The 22,981-nt window shown below is 37.0% G+C and overlaps 1 protein-coding gene across 5 annotated transcripts in view; it reads left to right on the top strand.

The window, feature by feature from the left end:
* Positions 1-1,147: 1,147 nt before the first annotated feature.
* Positions 1,148-22,981, top strand: part of GGACT (gamma-glutamylamine cyclotransferase) — a 71,547-nt gene continuing 49,713 nt past the window's right edge. For 2 of the 5 annotated variants that reach the window (XM_027854100.1, XM_027854102.1), the window contains exons 1-2: positions 1,328-1,346; positions 1,917-1,967. Coding sequence is in view for 2 of the 5 variants with exons in the window: in XM_027854099.1 (XP_027709900.1) it covers positions 1,955-1,967 (13 nt within the window). In the remaining 3 variants the exon portion in view is untranslated. Of the gene's footprint in view, positions 1,347-1,916; positions 1,968-22,981 lie in introns of all 5 variants that reach the window. The other 3 variants (XM_027854103.1, XM_027854099.1, XM_027854101.1) reach the window with 3 other exon arrangements.

The raw sequence follows: 22,981 nt of genomic DNA on the forward strand, positions 1-22,981 counted from the left end.
TAACACAGGAAAGAGAGTCAGCATCATAATTGGGCCCAGTAGTTATTCTGGGATTTCTTGGTTTCAGGTGGGCTCTTCTTAGAGCACTCCTGGGAGTGATTAAAAAGATTAAACCGTTAAGCAAGGTGTCTATAGGAGTGAGACTTCAAATGGCTTACAAGTCCTTTAAAATTCAACTACTGATGGTGAAAGAAAACCCCACACTCCCCACCCCATAAGGTAGTTGGAAAATTTTCTGGGGTGGACAGTTTGGGAAGATTACAGCTCCTGTTTTACCTCTCTTTTCTAGTCCTGTCTAGTGTTCCCTCCCATTTTTATTATCGTTAGCTATTCAGTTGATCTTTAATAACTTTAATAGTATAAAAATGTTTATTTGGGGTAACACAAAGCCTTCATGAGAGGCTATGCCTGGAAGCAGCTGTGTACAGTGTGGGCTCAAGAGAGTGTTAGTAGGCATTTTTCCTTCCCCCTTCCCCTAAAAGAAAAGACAAAACACTCATAACAAACACGCAGTCAATCAAAATAACTTTTTTCATTGGCCATGTACAAAAAACGTTTCGGTCTGCACCAAGAGTCTATGCCCTCTTCTCAGGAGGCAGGTAGAGTTCTTCATCATCAGTTCTCTAGAATCTTGGTTCTTTCTGCATGATGAGTTCCATTAATTATGAGCCCCGGGTATTCACTGACCATTAATTATGAGCCCCGGGTATTCACTGCCCATCTCCTCACCGCATTTCACCAATTTTCCCACGATACTTTTACGTATTATGTATTACGTAATGGACCCGGGGACGCCTTTCTACGCTTTTATCGGCCCATTTCCTCTACCTGACTAGACTTTTTCATTTCCTGCCTGTCTCACAGCGCGCCCCGGCCCTCCCGAGTCTTCCCTGCGGACCCGGAGGAGGCCATGGGTGGCCCCTCACGCTCGGGGTGGGCCAGAGACAGGCACACGCTCTTCCACCTTGAATTCCATTTATTTGGCTCCCTGCCTTTGAAAAGTCTCTTTTTCTAACTTTCATATTTATGATAAGGGCACCACCCGCTTCTTGATAAGGTGGGCTCGGTGAGCGTGTGTTCGCGTGGCCGCTTCCGCCTCCCGCCAGACCTCGAGGCCCACGCGGGGAGCCCGTTGGCGAGCCGCGCGCTGCCTCCCCATAAGTCGGGGGTCGTCGCTTGTGACTGGTTAATTAAAGGCTCAGGCTCGCACGGTTGGCGGGCGGGGGCTGGTAAAGGTGGGGAGAAGGGTGTAGGGCGTCGGCGTGCGCCCATACGTCCGTACGTGCGTGCGTGGACCGGATCGCATAACAGAAATGGCGGGCGCAGACTCTGAGCCCAGGGACCTGGTGAGTGACTAGGCGGGTTCGTTCTCCCTTTTCTGGGTCGGGCCTAGTCGCTCGTGCGCGCTCCCCCTCCCCTCCAAGTTCAGGAAGTTGGGCCTCCCACGTGGTGGGGGAAGGGCGCGCATTTCCTCCACTCCGCTTTCCCTCCAACCCCAGCCCTCCCCTCCCTTCTCGGTTGGTTTCGTTCTCTGTAGGGGCCCCCAACGGTCTGCTGCCTTGCTTTTCGCTCTGTGAGGCAGAGGTTCTTAATCTGGTGGATAGATTGGGGCGGGGGTGGGGCTGGGGTAGGGCCGGTGAACTTGGAGAGGAAGAAAATCACTTCTTTATTTTCACTCACCAATAACCAAAGTTTTGCATTTTGGTCAGAGAATTGAGTGCATAGGCGTCACCGAACCCCCAAAGGCGTCCATGCACCCAAAAGGAGACGCCATGCTATAATGTGCTTATCATCCCTGGAAGAAATAATTGTTAGTGGTTTTCAGGTGGTCAGCATTGGAAAGTTTTCCCCACTCAGGAGAGAAAGAATGGATAAAACTTGATAAAAGAACGTTGGTTTTATTTCTTTTTCCACAGGCAACAAAGGAGAAATAGATAAAAACACTGGAAACTGAATGGGATGGAAAGGTATGAATTCCCGTTCAGAGACATAACCTTTTTTTTTTTTTTTTTTGCTTTTTTTTGGTGAGGCAATCAGGGTTAAGTGACTTGCCCAGGGTCACACAGCTAAGTGTCAAGTGTCTGAGGTCAAATTTGAATTCAGGTCCTCCTGACTCCAAGGCCAGAGCTCTATCCACTGTGCCACCTAGCTGTCCGAAATAATCTTTTCATTGAGTTGTTTCTATGGTGCCAGTTTGTACCATGTTAAACATTTAGTGAACAAAGCACAGACACAGGGAATATAGATCTAGGGATGTCTAAGGTAAGGAGATGAAAAAAAAACAAAACCCCAAGCCTAAAATTGACCTTATTATATAGTGTTTTATAATTTGGGAAGATCTTTGCTCACTATCTCTTCTGAATCTTACAATAACCTTTTGAAGTAGATACTAAAGATTTTATTATCCCCCTTTTAGAGCTGAAGAAACTGGTCCAGATAGGCACTTAACTTACTTATGGTGGGGCAGCTAGGTAAATGTCACAGGTAGGATTTGAAATCAGACCTCCCAAGATTAGTACTATTTTCATTCCATTAGGATTTTCTATTTTTAAGATGGACTATGAAAGGTTCATTAGTCGCTTTACTTTCCCCTAAGCACCTATGACTCTTTCTTCCTTGGCAATTTAGTTATTTCACTGTTAATCACTGTATAGTCCCAGTGTGTACGATACAGGGGGAAAGAGGGAAGGTCACTATGCCATTAGAATTTATTTGTCACTAAATCAATTTGTAAATTGGTTTGTCACTAAGTAGGCTGTTAGAATGTTTGAGCTAGAGACAGAACATTAACTAGCTAATTTTGTGCCTGAGGCAAGACTATAAATTTGCTACTATCCCATCCTATCCTAATGGAATGTTGGTTTGGGATAGTAGATAAATATTTTATGTATTTTCCTGTCTACCCCTCCTCAAATTTGCATCCCTGAGGCAGGCGCTTTACTTGTTTAGCTCTTGTTTGGATCTGGGGTAATGAGTCTTTAAGATAGTCTCATTTCTTCTTTTTATAAACTGAGGCACAGAAAAATTTCAGTAGGTTAAATATCTATGCTGATCACTCGATTTTTGGCATATGTATCTTTCTCCTGAGTGGAAGGATTAAAAGTGCTATTTAAATGGAATGGATCCATTGGATAAAGATGTGGGAAAATGCATGTGATATAATCAGGCCAGAATTTCCCTAACTACAGTCAACTCTGGAATGACCTTGGGATCCATAAAGGGTTTTAAATTGGGGTTACTATAAAATGAAAAGATAAAGTTGGTGAAGGAATAATGACAAATGTTTCATGAATGGAAGTTTCTCCACCCTCCCCACTTTTTCCCATTCTTCCTTCTCTTCTCTCCCTTTTTCAGCAGAAAGAAAACCTTCCCACCTACTTTCCTGAGATGCTGTTCATTGTGGTTTGCTTCTTATCTCTCACTCCAGATCTCAAAATTTTTTTCATTATACTCCATTCTTTCCTCCTTCTTTGTTCCATTTTCAGATGAAGAGGTAGGCTTTCTCTTGCTGAAACTAACCCCTATACAGATGAGCTTGCCTCCTTCACTTGTTATCTTTTTCTGTCATCTTTGCTCTCTCTTTATTCACTTCTTTGCCACCTAATCCAGGTCTCTCTATAGTTAATTTAAAATTACAGCTTCTTTTTTATTCTAAACATGTCAAGAATCAATAAATATTAACATTTCTGTATACAAAGGACAAAACAAGGGAATTATATATGACATTGTGAATCTATTATATACAGCTTGGCTTTTTAAAAAAATTACACCTAAGTTTAACTTCCTAAGTCCAATACTGCCCTGTTTGTCTGTGTCCCTTTCTAAATTTTATTTTCCTATCTTCTGTTTTTAAACATGTTTTGTTAATATTCTTTTCTTTCCCTTTTTGATATCCCTATCACCTACTCCCCCCACTCTCACAAATAAATTATAAAAGCTTTCCTTGTATTATTATTCCTAAATTTTGTTTTTTGAATTACCAATTTTTAAAGTGAAAATCCTTTCATTTCCATTCATTCTTCCTATGTTCTTTATTGATGATTAATTTTATTGCATTTGGTCAATAAAGGATATATTTATTACTTCTGCATTTGTTTATTAAGTCTTTATGTTCTCTCACCAAGGTTAGTTTCTATAAGGCTGTCAAACATAGTGGAGAAATATGTATGTTTCTTTCTGTTCCTATGCATTCACATCAGAGATCTAGCATATCTAACTTTTTAAAAATTCTATTAAATTTATTTCCTGTTTATCTTTTTGTTGAACTTGTCAAGGTCTGAAAGGGAGCACATTAAGGTTCCCAGTCATTATAATTTTGCTATTTCTTCTTGTAATTTGGTGAGGTTTTTCTTCTTTTAAATACCTAGATACAATACTAATTGCATATGTTCATTATTGATATTTTATTATCTATTAAGTCTTTAGGCATAATATTTTCCTTGCTTAACTTTCAAAACAATATCTGTTTTTACTCCTGATTTGTCTGGGATCATGATTGCTAATCCCCTCAATTCCCTCACTGTTACTGATTTTTTTAATTTGCCTGAAGCTCAGTAAATTTTGCTTCAGGTCATTAAGTTGTGAATGAATCCTTTTACATCTTATAAACAATATATTGCTCTTTCAAATCTGTTCTGCTGCCCTTCCTTTTATGGATGAATTCATCCATTCATATTCATGTTTATAATTCTTAGTTGCTTATTTCTGTGTCATATCCTTTCATACTTTTTTCTCCCTTTCTTTCAATCCCCCAAATTCATTAGTAGGCACCTGGGTTGCTGATTAGATAGAGCACTGGGGTTGAAATCAAGAAGGCTGAAATTTAACTCCTACTTCAATCAATAGTTGTATGACCCTGAGCAATTTACTTATTCTCTCTTGGTCTCAGTTTCCTTAAATATAAAATGGAGATAGTAATAGCACCTATTTTGCAAGTTGTTATGGGGTTCAGATGAGATTTTATACATATATGTAAATGTATGTGTATATATATATATAACATATTTGTGTATGTGTATGTGTGTGTATATATGTATATATGCATATCATATATATGTATGTAATCATTTTGCAAACCTTAACATTTTATGTGAATGCTAGTTGTTATAATCTGTAATTCAAGTGGTCTGTTCTTGCTCCTCTTTTCCTCCTCTCTGGACCACCCGATATCAGATCTTTGGTTTTCTTTTTTAAAGATTTTTTAAAAATTTAATTTAATTCATTATTTTTTGTTACATTTTAAGTTCCAAACTGTCTCCCTTCCTGCCGCACATTAGAAAAGGCCATGGTTTGACACAGATGTGTGTGTGTGTGTGTGTGTGTGTGTGGTTTTAGTATGTAGTTTAGTAGGTTTTAGTTTGAGCACTCAAGTACTGCTGCCACTTCAATGCAGGCCCTCATCACTTCATATTTGGGCCTTTGCAATAGCATGCTGTAGGTCTGCTTACCTCATCCCCCCCCCCCCCCCCCTCCTCCATTTAGCTGACAAAGTGATTTTCCTAAAGCACAGGTCCAATCATGTCACTTCCCAAGTCAGTAAACAACATTTGTCTCCCTATAGCTCCCTATAGCTATAGCTTCTAGGATCAAATATGCAAAATCCTTTTTTGGAATTCAAATCCCTTTATGATCTAGCCCTCTTCCACCTTTCCAGTCTTTTTGTACCTTATTACCCACCGTAGACTTTTTGATCCTGTGACACTGGCTTCTTTTCTATTCCATGTACAAGTACTTCCATCTTTTGGTGTTGAGTATTTTTTCTGTCCACCCAGATTTGGAATTCTGTCCCTTTGCATTTCTGCCTCCTGGCTTCCTTCAAGGACCAACCAAAATCCCACCTTCTACAGGAAGCCTTTCCTAATCCTTCATAACTCTAATCCTTTTTCTCTTTTAATTAATTCCTAATTATTATTCCTAGGTATTCCTTAATTATTTCCTATTTAACTTTTATGTAACCTGTTGTACACATTTATATTTGTTTGCTTGTTGTCTCCCCCATTGGATTGTGAGTTCCTCAAAGGGCAGGGATTATCTTTTGCCTTTTTTTGTAATTCCAATGCTTAGCACAGTGCCTAGCACATAGTAGGCTCTAAATAAATGTTTATTGAACTGGTTGACTAGATAAGACTTGGCAAATGATTTGATATGTAAGAGGAAAGAGTGGATATTGACCAGTTTAAAAAAAGTGACTGAAAGAATGATGGTGCCTTTGCAGAAATAATGCATTTGGAGTTGGGGGAGGTTTTGGAGACAATGAGTTCCTTATTCAACCTACTGAGTTTACGAATCCAGGTAGTAATATGTGATAATCAGTTGGTAATTCAGGACTGGAGCCCGAGAGAGAAATTAGGACCATATGTAGATTTGGCTGTTTTCTGTGTAATTAAACTCTTTGGAACTGGTGAGATTATTGAGATTAGAGGTATCAAACTCAGATGGATCCCTATAGTGCATATTGACTTAGAAAAACACAAATTAAGTTTATCTATGTTTTATTGTATTTTTATTTTGTAAACATTTCCCAGTTACATTTTAATCTGGTTTGGGTCACACTTGGGAATCTTGCCAGCAGTTTGTTGCCTACTGGCATACCCATCCTTAGAAGATGGGACATGGATGAAAGCAAAGGAGCTTTGAATAGAGGTTAGGACTAGAAACAGATTTGGTATTCATCCACGTGGAGATGGGAATTAAAGCCATGAGAATATATGGTTTCTCAGAGAGAAAGTGGAGAGCAAATTGCATTTTTAATATGGTAAAGATATGTATTCCATGATGTAAAGAACTTCAGTTATTTGTTTGTATCTGGGAAATCAGTTTGCTTCTAATCAGTTGGGAATAGTTTTATGAAACAGAAGAGATTTGAAGTGGGAGGGATTTCAGTAAATAGATCTCTAGATTTTACTTTTTCTCTATTTCATTTTTTGTTTGTTTCTAATCTTTTATCTGAACTCCAAAAGCTCTAATTGTAATTTAAATTGTAATCCTATTTTCCATCATTTAAAGTATTAACCGCCCCTTCCTGCTGTTGTCATTTCCATTTAATTAGTGGACAAATGAATGAAAGCTTTAAAAATTGCTCTAATGTTTAATGGTGGTTTTACTTATTGAAAATGATTAAGTAGCATTCGTTAGAGTTATTATTAAAAAAAAAAAGATTCTCGCCTGTCTGCTTTACATTTTTCTTTGGGTTCTGTTTTTGTCCTTAGTGTTTTGTAAAGTTAGATTATAGGGCTTTCCCAAGAGACGAAGTCTTATTGTTTGCTAGAAGTAGGTAAATCCCGAGGGGCAGATAGATGGTTTGGGGGGAAAGAAGAGGAATTCAATTTTAGAAATAAGAGCCTCAAATGAGATAATATATGTAGTAGAGCAATTAAAAGATGTATGACAAGTAGAAAGTTGCTTATAAGTAATAGTGATATGTTCATATAGCACCTTAAAGATTGCAAAATGCTTTACTACATACATTATCTCATTTGAGGCTCATAGCAATCTTTGAGGTAGGTACTAGATTTTTGTTACTATTCTTTTTTATATATGTGAAAAATAAAGGTCAGAGATATTAAGTAACCTGATGATTATAGGTCCTAGTGACTGTAAGAGGTGGGATTTGAACCCAGGTCTTTTTTATTCCAAGTCTTGACTCTATTTCCCCAGGTGACAGACATTACCTCCCTAAAGTATCAACTACTTTTAAAATAAAACTTGATGAATATATTGTAATAACTTATTGAGGCAGCGTTCAAACCTCTTTAATACTATTATCTCAGTAATATTACACACAAGATGTTCCCTTCTTGAGGATTTTATTGTGAATTGTGAATAGGAGGACTTTTTATCATAGTAGGCAAAATTTTCATACGTCAATCCACTAAATTGCTGAAGAGTTACATAATCTTGTATACTACAGTTTATGTAAACCATCTGTAAAAAGTTTCTAAAAGGTGCTCGTTTTTGCTCTTACTGACTAGTCTGAGGATTCTCTAATTTCCTCAGATGTTTCTGTCATTTTACAACTGTGCTGAACACCACATATCACCCAAAACAATGCAACATCACGTGCTTTTTGAATTTGGATGCCTTGGGATTAAGATGATTTGTAAAAGACGAAGGATTATAACATCTGTAGTTTATATTTCATTCTGCTGTTGGTTGTATCTAGAAGAGTTGAGAGCATTAAATTTATACATTAAGGGATTTCACTATTTCCATTTTAGTATTACCAAATGAATTTTTTTCAAACTCTGCTGTGTACTTAAATATTGTGCTTCAGTAATAGGTGGAGGTTTAAAAAAAAAAAAGAGCAAACTGTTGGGGACACACTTGTAAAGTGTTTACTTTTCCATCCTTCTTGTAGACAAGATAGGTAAAAGTAATGCTCCAAAAGTATTACATCCCATTGTATTACAACTTATTTGTAAGAGGACATTGTCTCATATACACTAGTAGTAAATATCTGTGTGTATGTATATATAGATATACACACATACATATACAAATAATATATGATGTGTATATGCATTAAGTATTTTTATTTAATGTATACACATTTTATTTCAAGAAACATGGGCTTCGTTAAAGAACCTCATTTTTTTTATTAATCCCTGTGCCTACCTTTTGTTTTGCCTGAACAGATTACTTCCAGGTCCTTCCTTGCAAAGCATCTCCAGGTTTCTGTGTTTTTCAGTGAAAAGCCAGTTCACATCAGCAGATGAGCTAGAGGAGGAGGAACAGGGAGCTTTTCAAGTGTTTCAGACTATAGATTTTGGAGGGGATTAGAAACTAGTGAAAGACAAATATTGCTTATGGTATTTGGGAGTTAAGAGATAGAAATGTAGCAGGAAGGTTCTTTTCTAGGACTAGGGAAAATGGTTTGCCCTTCTTTCCACTAATAGGAAAATGAGGGAAGGGAAAGGAATAGGGGCAAACTAGAGATGGTGACAGCATCAATTGCCTCCCTCTCTACCGTCATGATACAGTCGTGCTGCTTCCTAATCGCCTTCCCTGCTGTAGCGTCATTCATTCTTGCCTTTTCCCATGTTACAAAGGTAACTCTTACTTCCTCATTTCAAACCTAACGTTCTGTAATTGCCTTTTACTCTGGATTAGTTTAATCAATTTGCTTTTCTAACCTTGATCGGTGACTAACTGAGAGTACCCTACTGCTTAACCCTCCCAAAAGTGTTTGCTTTTTAACTCAAATTAATTGGTACAATTGCAGGCAATTGGAAAGGCTAGGATTTGTGGACCCTCAAATCTCTTGGTTAAGTACTTTCTAATGCAGGTTTTAGAAGTGGCTTAAAGCCACTTCATTAAACCCTGGTATCCTCCTTGTTTTCTTCTCTAACCCTGATGAAACAGAGTAGACTTAAGTGGTATGATATAAGGGAGAGCCCCTATGGAAGTTTCAGAGGACTGTAAGAGTTTAATAAGGATATCATATGAGCTTCCTGCTCCTCCAAGTTCCCTTCCCCCATTCCTCCTTCCAGGAGGTGCCATCAGTGCTTGATTTGGCAATGTCAAGGTATGGTTACTCTTCAGAGTTTGTTGTTTATATTAGTTTGGTTATCCTCTAACAACTTGAAATAAGAATATCTCACATTTGTATAGTGCTTTAAGGTTTGCAACAACTCCATGAGTCAGGTGCCATGATATCTCATTTGGCAGTTGAGGAGACTGAGCCTGAGAAAGGTTAAATGACATGCCCAGGGTTACAGAATAAGTGTCTGAATAGTAGTTAGTGGAGATATTGGTTATGAGTTAATCATGCTTTTAGAAATTTATACTTTGGGGCAGCGAGGTGGCACAGTGGATAGAGCACCGGCCCTGAAGTCAGGAGGACCTGAGTTCAAATCCGGCCTCAGACCAAACACTTGACACTTACTAACTGTGTGACTTTGGGCAAGTCACTTAACCCCAATTGCCTTAAAAAAAAATTTATACTTTGCATTGAAATTCTTTAAATAGGATATAAAAATAAACATTGGACCACTTCCCTGGGAACCAAAATAAAATAAGACTTGCTGTTAGGGATAAGGCCTACTGAAACAGAAAAGTTACCAGGTTTGCAACAAATGTGAGGTTTGCTTCAGCTTTGAAGGAAGTCAGAACCATGAAGAATGGTGAAGGACTTGGACTTCATGGCATAACTACCAAAAATAATAGCATAGACTAAATTCCATTCCAAGGACTTTAAATGGATTGTTGTAATTCTTTAGTTGTAGTGGAATTCTGTCCTATTGATTTTTGCTTCAAATAAGAGCACTGCAGGTTGAAATCTAGAATGAATTTATTTTAATGGAAATTTTTCTGTAGCTAGGTATGTTGTGGTGTTTTGGTCCATTTTGTAACAATTCACACAAAAGCCAGACTTGGAGCCATGATTGTAAAGGCTATTGTGCTGGAGGGAGGAATCCTGAGGCCAATTTCCCCCTCTCCCACCACCTTAGCTTAGGAGTTTCTCCCTAGCTTAACTCTTGACTTTTCTTTCCTTCCCCAACTCTGGCAACCTCCAGTCTCCCTGAAGGTGTGCCGTGCACCAAAATTCCTAGTTAAAGCTACAGCTCCTTCACAGATCCAGTGGAGGATTAAGAGGATTGTCCAGTTTGATCTAGTTTGCCAAGAATTAACTCAGAGAGCATAATTTGGGTTGCAAAATTGATCTGGAGTAGGAAATGTCCCTAATAGACAAATTCTTTAGCCTAGAGTCCTGATGTCTCTTTAGAGACATAGGACTAGTCCCAGATGTGGCCACACTAAGACATAAAACAGCCTAATTTCAGTATGACCATATACTCTGTAGAATTTCTTAAGTACCATTTTCACCTTAGTTTTTAACAAATTTTTAAAAAACTGATAGACCTTGTTCAGGAACACTTAAATATTCACTGCTTGAAAATCAAGGAGGCACAGCAGTGCCCTTTGATCACTGAAAGAACAGGTGTTATCACCTCTGTTTGCTATTAGAAACAAAGCAGTTATGAATATTTTTGTATGGATAGTTTTTTTTCCTTTTCTTTTTTTTTTTTTTTGCAAGGCAGTTGGGGTTAAGTGACTTGCCCAGGGTCACACAGCTAGTAAGTGTCAAGTGTCTGGTCTGACACTGGATTTGAACTCAGGTCTTTCTGGGTCCAGGGCCATTGCTCTATCCACTACACCACCTAGCTGCCCCGATTTTTTTTTTTTCTTTTAATAACACCCTTGGCAGATAATTGGCCCAGTACTATTTCCACTATACATTACTGCTCTTTTTAAATAAAGAATTTTACAGGAAGGACACATTCTGCGGAAGGGGAGAAGATAATTCAGTTTTACCTATGTTGAGTTTCATGTGCAAGCAGAACATCCAAGATAGGAGATCTGTATCAGGCAGTTGGAAATTCAAGAAAGGAATCTCAGGAAGAGAGGGAGGAAGAAAAGGAGAGGAGTAGAAATACGGATTTGTATTCATTCACATAGAGTTAACAATTAAAGCTTTCCTGATTAAAAGACAAAAGCTGAGTAGGAACTTTGAAATGCAAACTCTAGGGTCTCGAGAAACTTAGAAAAATAAATTCAAGCAGTTGGAGGGGGCTGTGTGATAATGCCATGCCAATATTTTAATAAGGGGAGAAGAAATTGTTGTCTTATTAGAACCTTAATTTTTTTCAAAAAGTACTGAGGGAGTTAAATAAGAAAAAAAGAGGTCCTAGAGATAGCATGGTCCTGATATGAGGGTTTTAAGAGGGGAAAAGGAAGGGAGGGTAAAAAGAATACACTGGCTCAGAAAGAAGGAAGAAAAGGGGTGACACCTGTTTCTCATAATTGAGGTATATGGTTAGAAGAGTATGTAAACATAAATGAAAGGTTAGGGGGACATCAGATGACCATCACTTTTATCTGTTCCGTACAGAGGAGGGTTAAACACACTTAGACACACACTCAAACACAATGAATGTAGCATAGAACTACATTAAACTCAACAGAGTAGCAAGTAAAGATTGGTGGGGGGAGGGGGCAGGTTAAGAGGGAGAATAATATCAGGCAGGGAATAGTCGTCATAAAACAAACACTGGCCGTGAAGAGGGGATTAAAATAAAAAGTAAAGAACTAGAAGTTAAGAGTGTGCTCATTAGTCAGGCAATGGCTGGACAAATTGTATGAATGAAATGGAATATTGTGCCATAAGAAATGACAAAAGAGACAATTTCAGAGAAGCTTGGGAAGTTTCAATTGTTGCACAGTGAAGTATGTGAAACTATGAAAACAATATACAAGTACAACTCTGTAAAGAAAAGCAATATTGAAAAACTTAAGAGTTCTGAGCAAAGCAGTAACCTGCCTCATCACCAGACAACCTGTAATGAAGAATGTTACCCCATGAATGAGACGATGAATCCATGGTACATAACAAGATAGATGTTTTTGGACATTGTGTGGATTTGTTCAGCTTAACTATGTTTGTTGCAAGGGCTTTTTTTCTTTTATTTTTATTTGAGGGAGGGGTGGTGGGTATAGGGGAGAGAAAGGGCGTGGTTAGCAGTTGTGATACCTCCCCAAAAGAGGGATATTAAAATACTTTAAAAATACACAAAGTGAAAGGAAGCACAGATAAGTAGGATAGTTTTGAAAGTAACATGTTCATTATATACTTTTTAAAAAAGCATACAGTGTGAAATGGAGATTCACAGTTCCATATACAATCATTTTTGTGTTCTGTGTATATGGACATGTTCATGGGAATTTTTTTTGCTTTTGTGTGTGTGTGTAAGTTCAGAATAAAAAAAATTTTAAATTATGACAGTTGAGGACAAATGACCTCCTAGATAATTTTCATTATAAAAAAAATTTTCCCCAATTACATATAAACACAATTTTAACATACTTTTAAAAAAAGTTTTGAGTTCCAAATTCTGGCTCTCCACTTCACCCCTCACCAAGATGATAAAGAATCTGATGTCGGTTATAAATTGGCAGTCATGTAAAATATATTTCCATATTGGTCATTTTTTTGTAAGAAAATTAAACAAAAAAAACGAAAAATAGTATGCTTTGATCTATATTCAGATGCTATCTGTTCTTTCTCTGGAGGCGGATAATATTTTTCATCATGATTCCTTTGGGATTGTCTTGGATCATTGGATTGCTGAGAATAGCTAAAGTCATTCATAGTTGTTCATTGGACAATATTGCTGTTACTGTATACTATGTTCTCCATTCTGTAAGATCAGTTCATGTAAGTCTTTCCAGGTTTTTCTTAATTTATCCTGCTTGTCATTTCTTTCTTTCCTTCTTTCCTTCCTTCCTTCCTTCTCTCCTTCCTTCCCTCCTTCCTTCCCTCCTTCCTTCCTTTCTTTCTTTTGCAGTGGGGTTCACTGACTTGCCCAGGGTCACACAGCTATTAAGTGTCAAGTGTCCGAGGCCAGTTTTGAACTCAGATCCTCCTGACTCCAAGGCTCGAGCTCCATTCCATTGTGCCATCTAGCTGCCCCCTCATCATTTCTTATAGCACAATAATATTCTATAAAAATCATGTACGACAACTTTTTCAGCCATTCTCCAATTGATGGATATCTCCTCAATTTCCAATTCTTAGACACCACAAATAGAGCTACTGTAAATATTTTTGTACATATAGGTGCTTTTCCCTTTTTTTAAATTTTTTTATTTATCTCTTTGGGATACAGACCCAGCAATGGTATTGCTAGATCAAAGGGCATGCAGAGATTTATTGTCCTTTGCGTATAGCTCCAAATTACTCTTCAGAATGGTTGGATCAGTTCACAGCTCCACCAACAGTACATTAGTGTCTCAGTTTTCCCACATCCTCTCCAACTTGTATCATTTTCACAAAGGAAGTTTCTAATCAAGTTATGTGCATAAGATTAAGGTAGAAATTATGTATTAGTAAGGAACTTCATAGGAACTTAATACATTTAAACTAGGAAGGGACTCAATAAATATTCTAGTTTAACTGTTTACAGATGAGTAGCTTGGGGCCTCCAAAGAAGTGGCTTGCCCTGTGATCACACAGGTCACAAGCAGCATAGTCAGGATTTGAACCTAAATCCCATGACTCCAAATTATCTTTCGTGATAAGTTAGAATTAATTTCTCTTTATGTATAGTCTTTAAGTGTTGTAATGTTGTTTTAAGGTCGACTTCTTTAATAAAGTTACATTTTTAAATTTAAAAGTCTGATGAATGGGAAAGTGTTAATCATTCTTAACAGCTAATTAAGCACACCTATGCTTAAATCTGACAGACCAAACCATACTGCTGAGGCACTTACCGCCATCTGGTGGCAGTGTGCTCTCAAATATAGATATGTATATGCACATTATATATATCATTATATATATATGCACATTATATATATACACACACACACACACACACATGTTCAGCTTTTTAGAGAAATTTTACTATAACGAATTTAGAGTTCTTAACAATAAAGGCTTTAATATTTTCTTTGAAAAGGGAGAATATTATTCCTGAAAAGTAGGTTTGCTTCCCATATAATAAAGTCTTGCTTCCTAAGTAGTTTTTTCTTCCATAAATAAATGTCTCTGATCCTTCAAAATGACATTTCTCAAAATGCCATCAAAAATCTTTCCCCTGCTGCCTTGAGTAGGATAGTAATTCCAGTCTGTCCTTTTCCTGGACTACTAGATTTTCTCATCTGTTAAATAATAATTAGTCTAGATAATTTTTAAAAGATCTCTTCCAGATCTAAAATCCAATGCTCCTAAGAAATTACTTTGCTTCTTCTTTCCCTTTGTGTTGGCAGCCTGCAGTGCTTGTGCCATACTGTTCTTTTTCTTCCTCAGTGCTCCCTCATAATAGTTGGAGTGACCATGTGCTTCAGCAAATGTCTAAACCATTCAAGATAGATGGTTCTTTCCTTGAGAAAGACTAGATGATGTCCATCTCATAGTAGCCTTTTAGTAGTAACTGTTTGCTTATGGAGAAGCCTTTTAAAGAATTGCCCTAATTTAAAGTAATAGTGATAGTGTCTGACCATACTTTGAGTTTTTCTGGGGGAGTTAACTGTGAAACAGAAGTAGCTCTTACTTGGGGTTTATTCTATAAGGAATCTGAGATGAGAAGCAGAGCCTTCAGGAAAGAATATGCAGATGCACTTGCTTAGCAGTTATTAGCAAATAATTCGCTGGCTATTTTTAAAATACAGAAGTAGAAATTGGCTAAACAGGATTGAGAGGAAAAGGGGTCACTTAAGGGAATATTCTAAGGATTTGATATTTCTTGTCTATGTCTTGCTTTATGAAGTGAGTGGTGGGAATTTATATTCTTGATTATGGTTAGAAAGAGTGAAAGATTTGAATGTGAGGAGAGAAAAGAAAGTATCAGTGATCACTCTGGAATCATTTGGAAGGAATAAACCTAAACTTCTGATCATGTCAGTAATTAACAAGGCTTTTTTAGTCTTCCATTATCACTATAACAGGATGTTAGATTAAGTTAAGAGATTTACTCATATAGAATGCCACTTATATTGATAGGAACAAGCCAGGGGAATTTCCTCTAATCCCAAATTGGAACACATAATTTTTCTAAATAAGAAAAGTAGGTGATTTGATGTGTCAATTCAGGGCAGGGGACTGGAAGCAAGAGAGGATGTGAGAGTGGTGTAGTGTGCTAATTTGCTATATTTTTTCAATAAATCAACAACCAACAAGCATTTATTAAGTCTCTACTATTCGCCAGGTGTGGAGCTAGGCTTTGGGTTTACAAAGACAAAAGTGAAACAGTCTCCACCCTTTAGGAGCTTATATTCTAACAGAGTAGACCAGAAAGGAGGTATGGTGTGTATGCCTGGAAAGGGCAAGAGGGAGTAGGAAGATGGGAAGAGGGAAGGAGCCCGATGTTAGAATTTTTGTTTTATATGATAGTCTTTCATACTAGTGGTGTCAGACTCAGGTAGAAACAGATCCTTGCAGGCTCCATATTTACTTAGAAAACCACTAATTAATATTGTTTTTTATTCTGTTTTTATTCCCCCAAATACAATTTAATCTGTTTCACGAATTTTGCTCCCCCCCAAGCTCAAGTTTGACACCTCTGCTTTAAATTATATCACTGTGATGTAATACACACTCACTGATATATCTAATGAGAATTTTCTTTTGAGAAAATTAAAAAAAAAAATTTTAACTAAAAAAATCATTAGAGCTACCCCACACCTGGAAATAGGTATATTGTTAAAAGCAACCTGTTTACACTTTGGGATTCTCGTGCCTTTTAGTAATTTCATATTCAGCATTAACAATGGTGGCAGGCATCAAAGGCAGCCTTAGTGGTTATCATGTGAAAAAGATTAAGAACAACATTTCTAAAATGAACATTGATGTCATTACAAAATATAATTTGAAGATATCAGATACTAGAGCTGTTTTCCTCATGTTGTCCCATAATGACTTCCCAAGCTGTAAATTTAGAAGTTAAGTGAGTTTTCTATTGTATCCATGAAGTAAGGTGAAAAGTGGTATGCTTTCAACTTTTAATGAATTGCTTTTTGGAAATCAGCAGTTACACCTTTATTCACTATTTCTATATCATTATTTTTGTTCTTTTTGAGTCCTTTTCTCACTTGAATTCAAACCTATATAAATATTACTTTTAAGGAACAAAGTAGTTACACAAAGAGATTCTTTTGGCATTTAAAAATTTATATCTTTGATATACGTGATTTAAGCAAAAATTAATTTTAAATGTTGGGAGTTTAAGTAAAACACAGTTGACATGTAATTACAAGTCCTGGGATGTATCATTTCTGAAGTATGGTTTATATAAAATGTTTATTTAAAGTTGTTTGTTATTTTAATCCTTTCATTGCATCATTAAGAGCTAAAGTAAAAAACTTAATGGTAATTACTTGGTAATATGGTAAAAATCATATTTATGGATTATTTCATTTGAACTTCAACAGCTCTACTCCTTTCCTAAAGTCCTAGCAGCCTTCACATTGTGGCACACACAGTATGGGGTGTTTATAAAAATGTACTGTGTTATGCTGGTGACACCAGGTGTTGAAAGTAAAAAATGTAGTTTGTTCCATATTTGAAAGCATTCATTCTTGTTGTTTGATAGTTATTCTAAAGGAGAATTTCAGTCATAAGATGATAAAAACTTCAAGCTCTTCTAAAATAATGTTTATTTTGGAATCATTCATAATTACATTGAAGGTTGGAGAAAAGTAGAGGGTTAATCCTTGACAAGTATTTCTTCTTTCAATAGATATTTTTAATTTTTTTTGAATGGGGTTAAATTGTAGATTTTGCTTTCTTTGACTATTATAGGCCAGGGGCTTGGAATCTGGTATCCACAGATTCCCCTGGGGTCTCTGGATAGATTTCTTGGAATGAGTGAACTAGAATGAGAAAAAAAAATTACATTTTTTCTTTTTACTAACCTCAGCTGAAATTTAGCATTTCCCTCAGTTATTTAAAGGCATTCTGAAAAGGGGTCTGTAGTATTCATCTGACTGCCAAAAGGTTCTGTAAGATAAAAAGGATTAATAACACCTTTTCTAGACACTCATAAAATGTACATTTAAAGAAGAAATGCATCCAGTAAACCTAGCACTCTTGGAAAATTTATCATTCTGGTTATTGAATTATCTGCATATTTGAAGGTTATACTAAACAATTTTTTGTTAGAAATCTGTCCTAAAATGAATTATTTTACTTCTCTAATTATTATACTAAATGTAATTGGATTTTGGATTAAGGGTCTTCTTTTTCTAAGAATCATTTTTCTAAAGATCAATCTTCTTTGTACATTATTTGAGACAGCAATTAATGGATCAGAGTAAGTGTGTGCTGACCCCAGGATATCTATTGGAGGTTAATTTTATTTATTTTTTTTACATATTCCTATTTAAAGCTTGTTTTCTTGGTATTTGCCGCCCTTTTCTGATAAAGTGAAATGCAATGTTAAAATGTTTCAGAAAGTTTACTGATCCAGTGTTATATGCAGCAAGGCAAAACATATGGCCTGCAACTCCTGAGTGGCCTAAACCAGATTAAAATGTAATTGGGAAGTAGTTAACAAATAAATAAAAATACAATAAAACATAGATAACATATTTAAAAACTGTCTGTATGTGTCCCTTGGGGATCCTTATGTTCAGTTTTGTGGGCCCTGTTTCTATTCGAATTTGACCCCACTGCAATAAAAGATACAGAAATAAATAGGGTATTTCTGCCTTCAAGAATCTGATATTATAATAAAGGAGACAAGACTTCTCTGGTGCAGTAGAAAGAGTGCTGGATTTAGAGTTAGAATGATTTTGATGAGGTTAAGCAACAACTGTTGTAAACATGATAGGGTTTGATGCCCTAGGAACACATAGAAAACTTAGATAGAGTTCCAGGAAAAACAAATAGAAATTGTTTTAAGAAATGGAAATGTTGATTTATGAAGAATAGTAAAAAGAATCATATTGATCCAACAGAGTCAAGTGGCAAACATTTACAAATAATGAAAGTGCTAAATACCTAGAATAGGTACTTGGGTAAAATAAGTAAAAAGCAGTTCCTAAATCATATGGTATGTCCATCATAGACCCCAACCTGGCCCTTTCATTCATCATTAAGTGTCTACTATGGGCAACTCTTACTATTGTGCTAAATGCTGGGAGGTAGAAGGTTTAGATAAGACTGGACCACTATCCTCCTGGAGCTTACAGTCTAGCAGTAGAATAAAACAGATAACTATAAAACACAATATTAAAATATACAAATCTGTACAAATACCATATAATATACAAAGCTCTATGTGATGGCTGAATGATGAAGTTTGTTGACCCCGGGATCAGAGATAATGTCATTTCTTTTCTCATTCATAGATCTTGTAAGCCAGTACCAGGGGAAAAAAAAAAACTTTAAAACAGAAAGGAGTGCCATTTTGCAACTACATAGAAATATCCAAGTATTAATTTTTTTGTGTGAGTGGGGAATGGTTAGGAATTTAACAGGTAAAAAGGGTTTAGAGGACATTCTTGGCATATAGAACATCACAAATGGCTCAGGTTTTTGGGGGATGTTAGGAGTTATATGCAGAGAGTAGCTTAGTATGGCTGAAACGAGATAAAGTTGGAGAGACAAGCAGGGCTTTGAATGCTAGGCAGAGCAGTTTGAATTTTATTTTGGGGGCAGTAGGAAACCACTGAATGAAAAGATAGGGTGTAGGCATGAAAAAGTTAATTAATTCTGGCAGTGTTTTAAAGAATGGGGTAGAAGAGAGAGAGAGAGCAGGGACAGGACTATTAATAAGCAATTGCAGTAATCCAGGAGGCTTGTGCTAGTATGGCAGTGAGAGCAGAGAGCAAAGAACAGTTGGGAGAGATGCTGCACAGGTAGAATTAGTATGACTTGGGAACTTACTGTATTTAAGAGGTAAAGGAGAACTACAGACAAGTGTCAAAAAATAACACCAGATTTTTTCTTTTTCCTTCCAATTCCCCTTAGGTATTAGAGTGCTTAAGATACCTTCTCCCCAAACAGGATTATCGAACAACTGAGTTAGACTAGATCTTAGTGTTCATCTGGTCCAAGTCCAGTTATTTTTCAGATGATGAAATTGATGCCCAGAGAATGTTAAGTAACTTGCCCAGGGTTATACAGATATTAAAATAGCAGAGCCTAACTTTGAAACCAAGCCCTCTGACTCCAAATCCCATCTTGGTTTCTTATTTTATTCTAGCTCCCTGGAAGAGCATGTGGAGGCCGATTTGCAGTTAGTTAATAAACGTTGCCTACTATGTGCCAGATACTGTGCCAGGCTCAGGGAATATGAAGGAAAACAAAAGACAGTCTGTGTCCTTGAAGAAGTTTACAATCTAATGGGGGTGACAACACATAAAAAGAAGTTGTAAAGGGGGTAGAAGAAAAAGAAGGTACCCTGCAAGGGGTAGAGGGTGATGATGCAGTCCCACAGCTAGGTGGAAAATTAGGAGATGGCTGTCCTGGGCCTCCTCCTAAAATGAAGGATCTGGGAAGAGGTTTCTCACGTCTGCCCTCTGCCGCCCTCAGTCCGTGGGACAGAGGGTCCCCAGGGTACTAAGGAGGTATGAGATTCAGAGTTGGTATGGTCTTAGAGGAAGATGAGTTTCTAGAAACTGTGATGAAGTGGCAGGACTGGGAGTTTAGAAGGAGGAAGGGAAGGTTAGGTTTCATTTCCCTTTTCCTACATTAAAATTCCTTCCCTCACCCTTTGGGCTAGTCTCCTCTGGCTCTTTGCCAAGTCTTTCCTTCCCCCTTCTTCAATATTCTGGTTGAGCTGCCCAGGATGAAATTATTCATTCATCAAGCATTCACTGAGTGTCCATCATGTGAAGGAAGTATGCAAAGATGAATAAAAGGTGCTTTCAGGGAGCTTACAGTCTGTATGAGAGGTGAGATATATGCCCAGATCACCACAGTGCATGGCAGGATAGGTGCCAAATAGTTATTTCTAAAACTTGCTGAAAAATCTGACCATGCCATACTCCTGCTCAAAAAGCTTCAGTCTTTCCCCATTACTTCTAGGATCAAATAAAACTTCCCTCCTTTACAGCATGGCTTCAACCTACTTTTGTAGGCATATTTCACTTTTCTCCCCTTCTCACACTCTGTGGTTCATCCAAGCTGTTGTTCTTGCTGTTTTTCATCCGTTTCTTTGCATAGACAATCCCCCATATCAGAATGTTCCATCTTCACCTTTACTTCTTAGAATCATCCAAGCTCAGTTCAAATGCTGTCTCCTATGTCTGGCTTTTCCTGATCTTCCCAGCACTTACTGTCTCTTTAGTATAATTATCTTGTATTTATTTTGCATATGCTTCATGTGTACATATTGTCTCCAAGATAGAATGTGAACTTGGTCAGGGTAGGAACTGACTTTGATTTTTGTCTTTCCTTGGCACATAGTTGGCCCTTGATAAATGTTTGGTTGATTCCCTTCCCCTTCTAATGGTCCCTTAACTCCAGAGTTCCTACTTTTGCTTCAGCTTCTGTGGTATAAAATCTGGAACAATTAAGTGTTTGTATTTCTCCCAGAAGGTAGATCGTAGATAACTCTTTTTCAGACCTTGCCTTGGTGTTTACCCTCTCAAGACCCCATCATCCCTTACTAGCAACTTTCCCTACTGTATTTGAGTGCAAAGATAAGAAGGGAGAACAGCAGGAATAAGAGGAAGTCTTTTAACTCCCTTGTTTATTTATGATTTGTATTGGTGGTTTAAAAAAAAAAACCCTTAGAAAACCTTCAAAGTTAGGCTTCTTGCTACAGAGAAATTATTTTTTTTTACATTAGGCCAAGGAGAGAAAACAGTGGTTTGGAGCAACAGATGTTAGGAGTAGATAGAGAAGAAGTAGGTGAGTAAGGCTGGAAGAAGAACAGAAAGGAGGTTAATGGATATATTTTTTGCTTCCTCTATAATCATTCCTCCCAATGATCCCCTTTTCTTTAGTCCCCAGGTCCTGTACCATTATAAAACATAGCAAAGCCATTTGTTTGAGGGTATCAGTGACCTGGAGTTGGGGATGGGGTGTGGTAGGTAGAATACATTCTCCTTCTTTGTGGAGAGACTGTGTTGGGGAATTGTGGGAAGGGAGGAAGTGGTTCTACTCCAGTTGTAGGGGTAGAGGTGTGTTCCTGATGTCCCAAGGTAGAACTTTAAATGCATTTTCCTAGGAACCTTTTAAATGTGATAACATATTACGAGGCACTCTGGTTGTTAGTGTGGGAGCTCCCACCCAGAGCCAGGTCCCACAACCCTTCTATAACTTAATATCTAAGTGCTAGGCATTACCTGAGTTGCTTAGAGGTTAATTAAGTGACTTGTCTAGGTTCACATAGCTAGTAATTGTCTAGTCACTGTGTCACACTCCCTGTACTACCCTAGAACTTTTAGTATATTAATAACAATTTTCCAGACAAATTATAATTAAATAGGCTTTTTATGTGCTAGGTTATGAACCCATCCTCCATTTTAAAACATTGTTTCTAAGTTAGAAAAAGGAAAAATCTAAGCAGGCTATAGAAGGAAGAAATTCCTTTCTGTTAGGACTCCCATGTAACTAGTAGAAAATGGCTTTAAAATTGAGAGCTCACCCCATTTTATAGTTAAAACAACAAAATGATAGTCTTATTGTTTATTTTATGATAAATCTAAGATTTTATCTGTTATCCAACGTCCCTTTGTTCTATCTGGCACATAGTAGATACTTGTTGATTAGTAAATTTGTTCAGCTTTAGTCTTTTGTTTGTTTTATAATTAATTAATTTATTTTTAGTGTTCAACATTCACTTCCATAGGTTTTGAGTTTTAAATTTTCTCCCTTTCCCTCTCCTTCCCCCTCCCCAAGATGGTGTGCAATCTGATATAGGCTCTACTTATACATTCATATTAAACATGTTTTCACATTAGTCATGATGTACAGAATTAGAACTAATTGTTCTGCTTTAATCTTTAGAATTTATTTTAAAGATTGCTATATAAAAAAGGTATATTACTTTCTCTACTTTGTAAGTCTTAAAGGAGACTTTGCCCCAAAGTAATAAAATTCTTAATTGACTGCAAAGGGGAGCTTAGGGTAGAGGAGAGAATCTGTTGCTCTAACAGCGGGACTTATTAGAATTGAATAAAATTACCAAAGAAAGCCTCTTCATTAATCAGTAAAAACTGGAATAGACAAAGCAATAATCTAGTTGTGAAAAGGGAGACAGTAAATAAACCTTTTGAGCATTTTACATTCAAAATGGAGAAATTCTTTTCTTGGAAGAAAGCTAATTAGATGGCATCCGCAGATCAGTAGTTTACTTCTTGGCTTTTTCTCAATGCCTGGGACTCTCCCTTGGTATTTACCAACCAGTCTTTTTCAGTAATTTTAAATACCAGAGATTTAAAACCAATTTTAAATACCTGTTATTTCAAAACCTGGGATTTTGTCCTTAGTAATATGCATCATGTGACTTTCTGTTGTCTTGTTAGTGGTGGA

The sequence above is a fragment of the Vombatus ursinus genome, unplaced genomic scaffold (assembly GCF_900497805.2).
Source record: "Vombatus ursinus unplaced genomic scaffold, bare-nosed wombat genome assembly UNPS02010304.1, whole genome shotgun sequence".
Taxonomy (NCBI): Eukaryota; Metazoa; Chordata; class Mammalia; order Diprotodontia; family Vombatidae; genus Vombatus; species Vombatus ursinus.